Source organism: Daphnia magna, linkage group LG2, assembly GCF_020631705.1.
Source record: "Daphnia magna isolate NIES linkage group LG2, ASM2063170v1.1, whole genome shotgun sequence".
NCBI classification, from domain to species: Eukaryota; Metazoa; Arthropoda; class Branchiopoda; order Diplostraca; family Daphniidae; genus Daphnia; species Daphnia magna.
The window spans coordinates 4749688-4765612 of NC_059183.1; the positions used below are offsets into that span (position 1 = coordinate 4749688).

Genomic DNA, 15925 nt, shown 5'->3' on the forward strand with positions numbered 1-15925 from the left:
CTTCCTCCTTGCCGGAAAGAAGGAAACAAAACAAAGGTAGATAATGTTAATTGATGCTTGCTCATTAACCTGTGGTATAGAACCTGAAAGTCGGTCGAAGAGCCGGCGCCATTTACTCGATTGATGGATATGGTTGCGGTATGTACGGCACGAGATTCAAAAAGAAACCGAAGACAAAAGAAACAATTGGGGAGGGATCCACCCTCTCCTAGAAAAAAAGAAGAAAAACAAAACAAAACAAAACAATCACTGGTGAAGCGAGTTCTTATAGTCCCATGGCAGTTTTGCTGAGAGAAAATGAATGATGTGTCCATCGACTTTTTGGTTTCATGTGGTGATTGGTGCTGCCGTATCCAATAGGATTCAACCGGAGGAGGAGCTTGGATGCCCCGCCCAGCAGAAGAAACAACCGGGACGAAACCAGCACCAGCCCCGAGACCGATTTTGGTTCAGTGAGTCCCTCGGCGGCATCTCAAAAGTGTGGCTTCTTGTGTTCGCTCTCTCTTCGTCTTCTAAGTTGACCGTTACGTCTCGCCCGCTGTCCTTTTCACTCTGCCGGACGTCTGTTTTTTTGTTTTGTTGTTGCTTCGTAGCCGCCGAAATTAACGACTGCATTCTCCATTCATCCATTTCCGGTAAGAAAAAAAACTTGAAATCATATATTATTATTTTTTTTTTTTCATCGTGAAAAAAGACTCGTCAGGAATTTACCTTATGACGTGCTTCACTCTTTGTCGCACAGCATGTACGTATGTAAGTCTAGCATGCTCTTGCTGATTGCGGCTCTCACGTTTTGTGATAGCGAAACAAGTTTCCGTCCATTAGGATTGAATGTTGTCGATCTTGACTATCCCCCTCTCTCCGCCGGTTCATACAAAGTTTTGACTTTTAATTCAGAAAAATTTCCTGCAGCTTACAAAAAAACAAAAAACGATTCATGTCGGCATGTGTGTGTATGCTGGTAGTTCATTCCGCCCGGAAGCGTAGAATGGCTGATAAAAGGAGCGGTGCTGACCGTCATTAGCAATCGACCGCCTAATCATTGTATATTACATACACACGCAAATAACTCCCCCCTCCTCCCGTCGATAGTAGTTCTAAATAGATGTAATATGCGAGCTTTAATCTCTTCTTATGATTAAGATACCGGCGGTCAAGCTCTCTCTCTCTTTTTTTTTTCGGTTTGCTTTAATTGTTTTCGATTGCATAGTTAAGGTTGTGCTAAATTTCCTTTGGCATAAAAACCGCCGCCGCCGTCTCAATTTGCATCATTCGTTCGTTGCTGGACTTTCAAAGAAACGGAAGGGCTCCTCGTTGACTTTGTTTTCTTTAGATGATTGATCGTTTGAAACGAATAAAGACAGGTTTCCTTATTCCTTTTATAATTTGGCTTCGTCAAAATGCCGCGCAGTCGCTGTTTATATCCCGCAGAGAACAGGACGGGGATGATGAAGATGAGATTCCATCATCATTCAACTATGTACATGCGAAGCCATTGGGAGGGGTTGATGAGATGTTTATCACGAAGATCTCTCGCCGCGACACGGAGCAACGGCATCTCAGCACTGACACTGCCGTGGCTTCTTGGGGATGATGGGCATGGCACGTGCCGCGCGGGCCACTACGGAATGAAACAGTTTCCTCGCGACCACGCCTCTTTCTGTCGCTCTCTAATCTTGACTGTTCTTTTTTTTTTAATTTCTTCTTTCTGCTTCACTCGCTCTCTCTCTCGACTATTTTTCCGCTCGAAGGATTTTTTGAATTTTTCTGTTTCTCGCTGGCAATCTTTTAGTTTTGCAGCCTACGTTCAAGACGCTCTGTATACAGCGCGTAGAATGCCAGCGAGGACAACTGGCTGGCCCGCCACCGCTCTAAAACGTTGGATATATGTATATATATATATTAGGGTCGATGGCAAGACTAATTGGACTGATTATATCAAAGTAGAAAAAGGACGTGGAAGGCAAAGTTCAAAAAAGTTGGGAGGGCTACGAGGCGACGAAGAAGGGTGTTGGACATTGACGGCCATCTGGTGGCGACAAGTCATCCGTCTTCTTCTTCTTTTTACTCCGCCAGTTTTTCTCCCCTAAAAGTCAATCAGTGACAAGTCGAGTCAAAGTCAATCAGCCCACAAAATTCAATTTGGTTGTGGTGAAGAGGGAAAAGAACCCCTTCACTTTCGTTGACTGCGCCGCGGTCGGCCTGATTATGTAGTTGGTGGCGCATCACAGGATTAAAAGCTCTTTTCCTTGTATAGAACTCCAGCCGAAACGTTACAACCTTCAAAACCGGTAGTGTAAAAAATACAAAAAATAAAATCCCAAATAAAAAGGAGGGAACTAACACGAACCAAGAAAAAAAAAAGAGTAGAGAACAACAACAACAACAAGAAAAGAAAAAAAAAACGAATAGAAATGTCATTCAGCCAGTGTATTAAAAAGACATTTTTTTCTTGTTTGAATTTATGTTCGTTGTCTCGTCTGGTGGATCAGGTGAGACTTTTCAACACCTCGTCGTCTGGCCGTGTCGGCCTGTTATTTTCAAGCGTTACGCTGGGCTGATTTCGGATGGCAGGGAAACATCTTATTGTCAGAGGGACTCGGCTTCTCTATCGCCGCGTATGTTTTCTTGAATATTTTTCTTCTTCTTGTTATCGGCCTGATGCTCTCAGTTGCTGGCAAGGGATCTGTACGTTCGGCGCGAAGCAGCAGCAACAGTTTTTAGAGGCAAGCAGTCAGCAAAAGAGCGCAAACTAAAAAACTCGTGCCACCATCAGATAGGATGATGATCAGTGTCAGAGCTAATGAGCTCACGGGATAAGATTAGATCGCGCGTACAGAGAGACTCGCTGGCCTTTCTTTTTCTCTTCTCCTACTACATTGCGGCTGCCAACCTATAAATAGTGAGGTTTTCCTGGCTGTAGCCGTTCCTTCTTTGCATAACGTATACATCCCTTCAAAAAAGCGCATCACATTTCGGAAGTATAAAAATATGACGGATATGTTATTAGATATATGTATATTCTTTCGCGATGATGATGACTGGAATGTCGACGACGAGCGGGGGCCCCGGTAGCGCGGAGGTATTGGACGAAGAGATAAGGGGGCGAAATTTTTGTGAGAAAACATTCCGTCCCGAATAACACACATCACGCAAACAAAACAGGGGACCGACCGACTTGAACACGCGTGGTAGATGAGGGCCTCTATTCAGAGCACCGGGGTTGAAAAGAGAGAGACTTCTACCACACTGACAGTCTCTCCCTTTTTTTTGAATATCTTTCGTATATATTTATACATGGATTTAATGTTGAGAAAAGAGAGAGATGTCACTTGTCTAGAGACGATGATGAGTCGCGTACGCTCCAATCCGCCCATTTTTTCTTTTCTTCCGTCGCTTCTCCTTACGTTCTTGTTTGGTTACTCGCTACCGCGTCACCGGTGCTGTCCGTCGAAAAATATGCCGGTCTGGAAATAATTAGAAATTTCTTTTTTCACTGATGAAAAAAGAAAAGAAAAATTGTCTTTTAACGCGTATAGACAAAAGAAAATATGGGAAATAACAAACAGTTTACGCTGTCACTATTCCGAGATATTCTAAACCGTGTATATATATATACACGACAAAAAAAAAAATAAGGCAGCCATTATTGTCCCAATAAATCGAGCGTTCTCGGGATCCGTGTTAAATTTTAACGGCCGCTTCCGTCGTAATTCATCGCCATTGAAGAGAGTCATACTATTTAGTTCTGACGGTGACGGTCTGCACGTCACATGTGCTCGGATGGCCCTCTTTCTTTCTTTTCTAACAGCCTTTATAGACCATTCGGTCCACTAAGTCGGCCTACACACAAATAGCCGTACAGATGCGCGTGACCGAGTACCTCCGTCGGTGCGGTTAATGATGCTTTCGGGGGCGACAACAAGTTGACCCGGGGAAACAACCAAACGAGAGTCCCTTAAGAAAAAGAAAAAAGTGACAACTAACTCTTTTCAATATCTGTCATCCTTATTCTTTTACTTGCACCCTGTTTTTCGCGCTTTTTCCGGCCTAACAACCGGACCAATTGCTCTCCTCTTTCAAAGCCCATCTGCTCATCGCTATATAGTGTTACATATATCCTCGTGCGTATATATATAGGCCCCTCGCGAATTCCACGCTCGCAATCCGCCGGAGCTCTTTTGGGGCGAACGGCAAGTGTAGGGCATCACTTCCGTTGATTTATTAACATCCTCGACACTAGTGTTTGTAACTGTGTAGTAGCACGTTGTTGCAAAACAGGATTCTTTTTGCCACTTGAAAAATGTAACACCCCTTGTAAACACCCTTATACGCACTGACGTGGCTATCGCGTAGAGTTTGTGCGTGTTAACCCTAGAGATTTCGGCCGTCATGTGTGTGTGTGTGACGCCGAAGGCTTTGGCAATTGCAATTTGCATAAATGTACGTGCAGCTAAGCGGTCAAGAGATTTTTGTTTTTTGTTTTTAATAGATTGGACAATTTACAGTCGATTCAATTACGTAACAAGAAAGAAACGATTGGATGAACTCGTTCTGTCGACTGACGTCAAAGATAATGGGCTCATAACACTACGCTATTATGCGCCAACAGATTAGGCTATTTTGGGGCCACTACTGGCCAAGCAGGGAGAAGAGGGAGTCAAGCCAAAAAGGCCGCATCTTATCCCAATCGCCGCAGTTGAATGGCGACATACGATATGATGTGATAACTTTGTCACGGAACATTTGCGAACTGTGCTGTCGTGTTTTTTACGAACTTTTAATCAAAACAATCGACTCGTTCGAGCTGTTTATTTCAATATTTTTGGAGGCGATTAAGTTATCTAGTTTCACGCAATTTGCCTAAGCGCGGTTTTCTCCAAGTGGCGCCTTACGTTCGTTCATTCAAAGACCCCAACCTTTTTCTCGCCTAATCTCGTTTTCATATCCTATACTTATATCGATAGATAAACCTGTATCTTAGGCCTGAAAACCAACGTCTAATTTTCTGTATTTGATTACATTTGTTTATGATTAGATCGTCAACAAAATTGGATCAAATCGGGTATAGACATCTGCAATAATGTTTCATCATCACCATCAAAACCTTCCGTCGCATCATCACGGAGGAAACGGCGGCAGCGGTAGCAACGGCGGAGGTGGAGGCGGAGGTGGAGGAAATGTGAGTCCGTCCACGGCCGATCAGCAACATCACAATTATTTGGCCTACATGAGTGGCCGGGCTGCGGTGGCCGCTGCGGCAGTTGCCGTCGCAGCCGCCGGATCGAGCGGAGGCCTCGCAAATTCTGGCTCGTCCGGTTCATCAGCTGGAGCTTCCTTCCAGCATGTTGACAGCGGCTGCAGCTGGATCCAGTGGCAGTAGTAGCACCGGCAGTCCTTCCGGTGGAGGAGTTCATCTGAACGGACACAATTCGGGTGGATGGGCATCAGCTGATCATATCGGCAGTCCAGGAGGTTCCATGTTTCATCCATCAGCCTTCAGCCTACAATCCGTCCGTCATGTCCGGAAGATTGGCTTTCTCGTCATCCGGTTCGACATCTGCCGCCATCACCAGCTCGTCTTCTTCCGGCGGCATTTGTTCTTCAGCATCACCATCCAACGCCGGAATGATTAGTTCACGTGATTATAACAATAGCAGTGCCGGCGGAGCAACTGCAAGTTCATCCTCAACATCGACTGCCGTCGGAGTTTCAGCCGCATCGTCCATCCATTCGGCCGCCTACTCCACCATGTCTATGGCTCTTCCGGCGGCCGCAGCCGCCGCCCTCAGTTCCACTGCAGGTATAAATGATTTCGACAGATCATAAGCTAAGCGAATTATAGGCCTGCAAAAAAAAAGAAAATGTGCATTGAATTTTAGATGTTGCTAAATTATAACATTTGAATCACGTAGTTTTTTTGTATTTTTTTAGAAAAAACAAAATAGCTGACAAGTATAAATAGTTGACTGCTTGCTCTTGTCTTACTCATCTGAATTGCTTAAGAAAACTGGATTTTTTTGTGGTTGAAAATAAATGACAGCTTCGAGTGGCTTCGGCGCCTATTCGGCTTACCATCACCATCACCATGCAGCGGCTGCGGCTGCGGCCGCTGCTGCCGCCGCCGCCGCCAACCTGTCGCCCTGGACTCGAGGAGCCTACCACCATCCGCACGACGGTTCGTTTCACCACCAGAGCTTCCAGCACCACTCCTCTTACGGTAAGAACAAACGCAACGCACTAGCCACGCTGTCATTGTTTTTTTTTTTTTTATTATTATTTAGTATTTAGAATCTAATGCGCACTTAAAGAAATTCTTTCAAATAATAGTTGTGTTTAGTCGTTAAAAAGAAATGCGGCGGATCAGGCAATTGCGTAACAAAGTGGGACAGCTCGAAATCCATTTTCGCCCATAAATGGCTATAAAAGAGAGATTCTCGTTTGGCGGCCCTCCCCCTCCCCCAATGTCCCATAGTCTCATGGCTGGTCGGTGTTAATTGTTATCTTATGGGCCGTTACGGATGTATAATGGAGACAGTGAGAGAGAGAGAAGAGACACAGAGAGGAGACGGAAAGCTGATATTATAATAGCCGGCAGTTTATAGTATTTTGTTGCAAGAGACAACGATAGCCAATGCCCGCAAAGATGATGCCGCTGCGCGTATATAGCCCAAAGGGAATCTGGGGATAATTTGAATACTCCAATAAAAAAATAAAATTGAAAAAAACAAAAACAAACAAAAACAAATTTATTTTTTGATTTGGCGCCACGTCTGTGTCTGTAATACCAGTTTTTTCTCCCTCTGCGTGCAACATATGATGACGATAATTCATTCTGAATTTTGATGATGATGGCGGATATACTGCGCCGTGTATTTCTCAAGCGGTGAAAGGTGCGGACTTGACAAAGCGCAGGAACCGGTCCCTTTTTTTTTTTCTTTCTTTTTTATTCCATTGAGTCATTTTTTGATGGAGACGCGTAGAAAAAGTGTACACAATTCCACAAAAATTCGCCATGTCGGAAAAGTGGACACGTCGAGTTTGACCGTGTCCGACAGGACCAGCTCCGTATATGTCAAGCCAAACTTGGATAAACTGGGCGCAGAAATTTGTTAAAAGAGACTGATGGGAAGCTGAGAATAAAAAAACAAAAAGGCCAGAAGAAAGAGAGAGAGAAAAGGATCCCGTGGTAATATATTATTATGGCAACAAACCAACAAGGAACAACAAGGAGGGGGGGGGAAGGAAGGAAGGATATAATCGACGACGGCGCGGTTGAGAGATGCTATTAGATCCGAGATAGCCATCGCCTACTTAGCTGACGAACAGCGAAACAATCTTATCGCTTCAAAGTGATCGTCCCGCCGCGACGATCGACCTGAACCAACCGACCGACCGCGCGACAAAGAAAACAGAAAAACTTTAAAATCAAGAAAATCCTTTTCTTTTTTTTTCTCGTTGGATCGTGTAGTTTTGTGTGTGTGTGTGTGTGTGTCACCCTCTTCAACAAAAAAAAAGGGACAAACGAAAAGGCGGTCAAACCGGAACCATTATATATACCATCTATTAAAAAGTTTAGAAGACAGCTAACAATCCCCCTCCTCCTCTTGGCTTACCAAAATCAGAAGAGAAAGACGAAAAGAAAAAATAATAACTGGAAAATCGACTGCCGTTATGAAGTTCCGTTTTTTTAAGTGAGGCTGATTCTCGCGTTGAAAAAACAAAACAAAAATCTCATTAGTCACGAAGAAGTCGGATCCCATCTGACTCATTTCTTCATTTCGAGACATTTGAAGAAAACAAACAAACAAACAAATTGTTTCATCTTTTGGTAATTTCTTATTGTATCGTCTGGGGCGTTGCTTTGCGAGGAGGAGCGGCATAGCCGGCCACTTGAGCGCGCCAGTCAATTTTGTTATGACATAACCTAACCTATATACGTACACCGAACCTCGTGCATTCTTCTTGTAAGTTCAATGGAAGCAGATGCGAGGTCGAAAACTAGGGGAAAACAAAAAACCAAAAAATAAATAAATAAATAAATAAATCAAAATAATAATTTAAAAAAATGGTATATAGTAAAGACAGACAAAGTTCTTGTTTTGTTTTTGTCTGATGTTGTTGTTCTTCCTCTTGGAAAAAATAAAAGGAGAAATTATAAGAAAGAACGGAGAATAAAGAACACATCTCCACTTTTGCTCATGTGAAAGCTTGTGGCTGCTGGCAACCAGTCAGAGCTTTTTGCTGGCTGGAATTCGGCACTTGACCGTGATGAAGCGGGACCGGTCTGTACGGCTGGCGACGCCGCCACCACCACCGCCGCCGACGCCGCCGCCAAATGTCTGGTGTGTGTTGCACTAGTCAGAGTGTACAGCAGTGCATACAAGAAGAAGAAAACCTTTTTTCTTTCCCCTTGCCATCTCGTTTTCACTCTTCTGCTCCATCTCCCAGCATATATATTATGCAAGACAAATTCCTCTTCTCCGTCTCTCATGTTGTAGCGGTCTCGGGGGGAGGAAAGTGCTGGGCGCTGCTGTTCTTGCCCTCTATTTGGCTCTTTAAAAAAAAAGCTGGAAAACGCCAAAGCTGTTGAGCTTCTTGAAACTGGCCAAAAAAGAAAGAAAAGAAACGCTTGATGGCCAGATCACGCAATATAAAGCAGCAGCATATTCTGGTTCTCTGTTTCTCGTCTCTTTCCACACGCTGTTCAGTTTTTTTTTTTACGTCTTCGTATTTAACACTTTCCGAACGCTATATTCTTTATTTCTTGCGCTTCTACTACAAGATCGATTGATGGGCTATTTGGAATGAAAAATATTTCTTATTAGCTGTTGATGGATATCATTGGCCCATTTATTAGGTAATCGGAGAATCCGCATCCGGCCATCACCATTTTCGTTGGATGCGCACGTCGGGATATTGTATTAGCACCGACCCGTTAGGTCCTCGATGCTAGAAAAAAAAAATAACTGTAGTTGTACTAAGACGTGGCTGCGTAAAGTATACCAGCTTGTCCAATAACACAAGCACATTTTTAAAACGTGCAATGCTTTAGCAGCGGGATCCTGGTACGTTAACGTACTGTGGGAAAATGTTGGCGGACGATAATAATCCTGGATGGTTGACAATCATCTAGCAATTAACAGTTTTTTTAAAATGTGTGTGGGTGATTGACTTTCCATTTATTCTAGAGGTCTGGCTGCTGTGCAATCATTCCCACTCGGAGTGTGTAGCCTATAAGAGAAATCAATCAATGCGAGAAGGGGTCGATTTGTCAGCCGATGGGAGCGAGAGAGAGACGAAGAGCAAACAAAATGGGAAAGGCAAAAAAGGAGACTGAAAATCCCACAAAAAAAAAAAAACTAACAAACAAAAGGAATTAAAAAAAAACATAAGAAAACAACTGCGCTGTGAGAGCTTTATATACGGGAAAACACTGTTGTCGATGAAAGCATTGGAGCCAGTGCGACTGGAAAGAAAGAAAAAAAGCTCCATGGCAGCACATGTAGACGAAAGAAAGAAAGAGGTTCAGCAGCTTGTTGTTTTTTTTTTTTCCTCTATTCTTTTTCGTTATGTTTTTTTTGTTTTCTTTTCTTTTTGTGCGTCTTCTTGTCTCTTGCTGTCCTTCTCTATGGCTGCTGATGGATGGTGGGCTGTCCGGCCGCGGATGGTTATCTCTCGTTTCCACCTGAGTGTATGTGTGTGGTGTAGCACAAAACGCACACAGACAAAAGTCTCCGTCGCCACACGGTTTCACCTTATAGGCTGATACTCACCTTCTGTCGTCTCTTTCTTTTCTTTTTTTTCTATTTTATTCTGCTTTTAATTTCAGTATCTTTCGATTTTCTGTTTTTGTTTCTTTTTTTAAATGCCCAATCGCCATGAGACAATGAAGAAATGGGGATAGAAAAAGAAAAGAAACCCAACTGTTTTCGGTGTGATTACGCCAACCGATTTCCAATATCCTAGGGTTTTTATGACTGCGTCTATAGTATGTAGTAGTAGCAGTGTAAGTGCTGGTAGCATCTAATCTCATCTATAAGATATTTAACCCATACGATTGAAATGAAATGGCTTATTTGATTGCGTGTTTTCTGCTTCGCGCCGGCATAGCGAAGGCCCCCGTAGCTGAACGGTGTTCCTATTTCCAGTATAAAGTAATACTTAACGAGACTTAAACGACGGTCTTTTTCTTTCCCCGAAAGAGGGGAGTTTTGTAGACTATATCTTTACTAGGCCTGCAAGTTTCCAGACTTTGCTTACCGTCCTTTTGGTGTAGAAATAAATGACTGTCCTCTCCCCCTATCCCCCCTTCTCTATAGCCCTCGTTACGTCTTTGCCAAAGTATGATGGGCTCGTTTCCGCCCATGACCTCACAGATGAACCAAATGAAGATATTTCTAAAGGCAAACAAGTTCGCTTTTTTTCCCTCCCCTTCCAACAAAACATCGAGTCGCATTTAACTGGCTAGCCGTAGATCACCAATCACGTGACGGGCGTATAAGTAGAAGAGATTAGACAAAATAAGGGATGACGCACCTCCATAACGTGAATTTGTTTTCATATTGTTAAAGATCCGGTTTGTTCTTGTTTTTACAGTGGAAGATGCTTCTAGTTATCTGGAAGGCCGCGAATGCGTCAATTGCGGCTCGATTTCGACGCCGTTGTGGCGTCGCGACGGCACTGGCCACTACTTGTGCAACGCTTGCGGACTCTACCACAAGATGAACAATGGCATCAACCGACCTCTACTGAAGCCTCCGCGTCGACTGGTACGTTTCGTCTTTTTTTGTTTGTTTTGTTTTGCTTTCCTATATACTTTAAATTTATTTAAAAATCGTACACGATTTTTGCATTTACGTGAAAATCTGTCATGCGGGCAGGGCTAGAGGGCTCTTTTCGTCTTAAAAGGTTTTTCTTTTTTATTACACCATCAAAGCAATGTTTGAATAAGTTTGCAGGGGATTCAAGGACTTCACTTATAATTTCAGAGCAACGGTCCGTGGCATCATAGCCAATACCCTTTCAATATTTGTAACCACGGAACACAGTAACCATTTCAGTTTATTTTTAATTATTCGATGGGTGGATTTCTTCAGGACGAGATAACGTCATGTCAATCTTAAACATTTCGACAAACGTTGTATCCAGGATTGCGTGCGTCTCACACTTGAAACGATAACGAGGTTAACTGGTTGTCCTGTTTTGTTTTTTTTTCCCTTCCTCCATAACTTTTGCAGAGTGCCACCAGGCGCTTGGGTCTATGCTGTACCAATTGCGGCACAACGACAACGACTTTATGGCGCCGCAACGCGGAAGGTGAGCCCGTCTGCAACGCTTGCGGACTGTATCACAAACTGCACGGCGTTAATCGGCCGCTAGCCATGCGAAAAGATGGCATTCAAACGCGCAAGCGCAAACCCAAGAGCAACTCTGCGGCGGCGGCAGCAGCGGCGGCTGTTGCGGCGGCGGCGGCAGCCAATCACACGAATTCGGTAGCTGCAGGAACGGCCTCAATGGACCATCAGCACTCCAGTAGCATTGGCGTTGGCATCGGCTCACATCATCACCACCATCCCCATCAGCACAACGGTTCCTCGTCGTCTTCAAATCATCTGATCGGCGGCATCAAAATCGACCGGATGCAATCGGACTTGCATTCGAAATCAACAGAGCGAGGTATAATGCAAAGAAATTATTTTTTGATATTTTGTCTTTTTTAATGGCTTGTTCGGCTAATGTATTCAATCCCTTTTTCGGTCTGTCGTGTCAATGCAGATTTACTGTCTTCCTCGATGAACCACAGTGATGCCGGTCAGCAACAACAGCAACAACAACAGGTCCGGCTTCACCACGGCCACGGACCGATGAGTCACCACCAACACCACCAACACCCCTATTTTGGGGCGGCGGCGAAGAGCTTGAATTTTCCGTCTGTGCACCATCCGCATCATCAGTCGGCTGCTGGAGCGGCACTAGGTGTCCAGCATTCGCATCACTTTGTTTCGTCGCCGCATCACCATCAAACGTACATCAAACAGGAAGCCAGTGCCACAAACCATCTCAATGCTTTCTACGACAACTTTGTGAGCATGACCGGCGGTTCGGGTCCACATCAAACGCTGACGACAAAATTGGCTTAATCAATGTGCAATCAAGCCTTCAACAACAAGCTGACGAAGATATCAAGAACGTTGGCGTTTCTGGTGAATAGATTTCGGTTTTCCTTTCATTTTGTTCTCGTGTTAGTGAATTTAAATAATAATAATAATAATAATAATAATAGTAATAAAAAATAAAAAAATTATTTGTTTGACCTTTTAGAAATTTATTCGAAATGATTAGTCTCTAGAGATGAATATGTGACTACTGGGGAAACGGGAAGGCGCGTTGTTTATAATAACTGATTGCGTCTCGTTGTGTTCTTGTATGTCACATTTTTGTACGGTTATCGCATTATCTTTATGGCGACCGGCAACTTTGAAAATGATTCAATCGTACAGTTTACATATATAGAAACAAAATTTGTCTGGTTGTTTTTACTTTTTTAATTGAATACTGTGACTTTTTGGGTGCTGTTGAAACGTGACGACATAAACAAAGTGCTGCTATCAATGTTCTCATATTCGGTGTTATCAATAAATTTGCCAAAAATTTAACGTCGTCTTTTGTTTTGTTTTGAAAAAAACAGTTTTCTGTAATTTTTGTGAAAACAGTTTCACCTAAAAAAGATAAGCGATGAAACGTGTAGTTGCCGTTAGCAATATTCATTCGAAGAGAACAGGCTTATGTATTAGCATGTGAGTTATGTGGATTCAATTGGCTTAGGACGAGAACGACCCAATCCTTTTTTGAAATTTAAGCTTTGGCTTTTCCCGGTTCCATGTTTTCTCACAAAAACATGGCTTGCCTTTCACTGGGGTTGTTCAAGTTTGGCAGTGGCAAACATAAGTGGCGTCGAGAAATCGCGAGTTGAAGGTTGTTTGAAATTCCTGCAACAAAGTTACAATGATTCCTTTAGCTCGTGGTGAGTACCTGATTCATTGATGTTTCGTTATTCTCGATACGTAATGTAACTGCATTTCTATCAATGTCAAGCCCATCTTTCCATCAGTTTACACGAAATCATTGGCTACGTCATGCCTGGCAGTTCGCAGCAGTCGTCACAAAGCAGCAAGTTTTTTTCGATAGCACTTGCCGTCGATGTTAAAAGCAGTGCTTTCTTGTACTTAGCGAACAAGCTCATGCGGTGTTGCTGGATGTAATCGTATTGATGAGCGAACAAAAACGTACTTAGGATATTTATGGTACACAGATGATGCTCCTCCACGAACAATTGTCGAAAGCAACACTAAATCAGAGTTTTCAAAAAATCGTTATTGATGAAAAAACGATTCGTCTTCCACGAAGCTTTTCGCAAAGCTAATGTATCGTTTTTTATTTTGTATAGCGCGGTATCATCTCATTGTCTATAAGCATACGCAAGAAGGGTAAAGTTCTTAGAATTTTGCAAGAGTTCTCAGCATTGCTTTGTTCAGTCAAATTGCAAAAGATATCAGTTCATGTAATATTAGCCGTAATTGAGCTTAACTAGGAAATGACTGATAATAATAATTTAAACAAATTATTTCATTTCACATTTCTATCTTTTGCCAGCAGGTGGCGTTGGGCTCCGAAAACAAATGTTTTCCCCCTGAAACCCCCTTGTCCTACAGCTTTCCAGATTCTGCAACTAATTTCATCTCCCATTTAATTATTTTAGTATATCATAAGCTATCGTCATGGCCTCTCCGATTGGATTGCTGTCAGGCAGACTTGCGCTTGTCACTGGTAATAATCTGATAGTTCCCATTATTGATCTAGTATGTTAAATTTCTACCTGTGGCCGACTTTTCTGAAAAACTTACCATACCTACCACATATATTGGTGGAAATCAATTGATTTTGCACTTTCTTTTCTCCTGTGTAGGAGGTGGAAGTGGTATTGGAAGGGCTGTTTGCCATGTATTAGCTAGAGAAGGTGCTAGGGTGGTTGTGGCTGACCTAAATTCAATTGCGGCAGAGGAAACTAAGAAGCATCTTGATGACATAGGTAGTTCTGGAGTATTTATTTTTATTTCTTTTAATTTATTGGCAATTACAATCTTCCAGGTGGTCGATATGAACACTTGGCCCTCCCTGTGGATGTCTCAGTAAAATTTTTATGAATATATTATTCCCCCATTTTGATACTGATTACTTCTTATTGCACGGAATGATCATGTTTGAGTAGGTAGGCAGATCAGTTCAGTCACTTATTGTAGATATCAGAGGAAAGTTCAATGCAGCACCTTCCATAGTTGTTAATTCAGCTGGAATCACAAGAGATAACTTCTTGCTCAAAATGGATGAAAACAGCTGGAATGCTGTGATGAATGTTAACCTTAAGGTATTGTATTGGCTTATTTGGTGTACTACAATGAAACTTACAGCCTATTATAAAACAGGCTTTAGATGTAATACATCTACCATTTATTATGTACCTTTCATTGTAGGGTACATTTCTTGTCACACAAGCTGCAGCAGCTGCCATGTTAGATGATAAAGTTCCCAAAAGCAGTATCATCAACATTGCCTCAATTATTGGCAAAACAGGAAACGTCGGCCAGTGCAACTATGCTGCTAGCAAAGCGGGGGTTGAAGCTTTTACAAGATCTGTATCCAAAGAATTGGCAAAGTTAGTAAATTGCTATCAATGTTATGTAAAATATTTTGAAACCATACCAGTCTTTTTCTCCCATTGCTAGGTACAACATAAGATGTAACGCCGTTTTACCTGGTTTCATCGAAACGCCAATGGTCCAATCTGTCCCTGATAAAGTGAAAGAAAAGTTTAAAGCTTTGATTCCGTTCGGGCGTATGGGTCTACCTGAAGGTTTGATAAGAAAAAAAAAAATTATTCCTTGGATGAATCAAAACATTATTCTTCTTTTTTCAGAGGTAGCAGAAGTGGTACTATTCTTGGCTTCAGATAGAAGTAGCTACGTCACCGGTAATTGCATCGAAGTATCTGGAGGATTAGCAACATAAGGAAAGAAGCTTACCCTGACCCTCAGTTTTGATTTAAAAAATTATAATAATCTAGTTTTATTGTTACTGCCTCAGATACAACTAAGGAGTACATAGTCGATTGTTCTATGCTCCATAATTTTAAAATCTTTTCCGTTTGTTCAAAGTGTTGGTAGGATCTTTGCAACACCTACTGCTCAACAACAGTTCCTTCTTTTATGTAGGAACTTCAAAATGGCCAAAACCCAACGGTGATTACAGTTCAATCTGAAATTAAACTACCTTGTCTATGAGATTTGCATCAGGACGACGACTTTCAAATACTATTGTGACTTGACTTGAAGTCCTGGTTATTAACTATCGCAGGTTAAGAACTAACCAAGTATACATCTTCCCAAGTAGGTCGATTTATTACACTTTTTAAGAAATATTAAAAAAATAGGTAATAGAATTTATTTGTCTATTATATCTTCAAATGTTGTTGGCAGTTTTCCATCGCGTCTCAGTAAAGATTTTCTCCGATAAAATACTAGACCTAGATAAGAAAGGTGATATAAGGCTAACATTCACGTTGCACTTCTATTTTCAGTTGGTCCTGTTCTCTCTGGCTCCCCGTATGCTTGCACAGTGATTTTATGGCGTTTGTTTACTAATGACCGCCAAGCTCTAACTATTCGAGAGAATGCACGGGTGTCAAGCTTTCAATCCTTGTTTCCTGCCTTTGTGTCAAAAGGTTATGGGCAAAATCCTAGTGGTATTTTTCATTCAACACAAATAACCTACTCATTTTTCTAAAAAGTCGTTGAACTTATTATTGCAGATTGATTAACCTGGATAGCATTAGGAACTTAAGATCCATTCCATAAGTTTTGAGATA

At 42.3% G+C, this 15925-nt stretch overlaps 2 protein-coding genes across 2 annotated transcripts; both read left to right on the plus strand.

Moving 5' to 3' along the window:
* The first annotated feature begins 103 nt into the window (after nt 1-103).
* Nucleotides 104-12659, plus strand: LOC116918071 (transcription factor GATA-4). Its single transcript, XM_032923740.2, is given in 9 exon segments — nt 104-252; nt 361-635; nt 5039-5338; nt 5340-5498; nt 5500-5803; nt 6044-6220; nt 10600-10772; nt 11241-11679; nt 11779-12659. Coding segments are annotated over 7 exon segments (1872 nt in total). The 5' UTR covers nt 104-252; nt 361-635; nt 5039-5083; the 3' UTR covers nt 12144-12659.
* Nucleotides 12660-13668: 1009 nt separating this feature from the next.
* On the plus strand, nt 13669-15187 carry LOC116918078 (estradiol 17-beta-dehydrogenase 8). The gene is made up of 7 exons (XM_032923743.2): nt 13669-13830; nt 13970-14092; nt 14152-14192; nt 14273-14428; nt 14535-14716; nt 14787-14914; nt 14978-15187. Exons 1-7 carry the CDS (start codon nt 13782-13784, stop codon nt 15067-15069), a joined length of 771 nt encoding a protein of 256 aa, XP_032779634.2. The 5' UTR covers nt 13669-13781; the 3' UTR covers nt 15070-15187.
* The last annotated feature ends 738 nt before the right edge of the window (nt 15188-15925 follow it).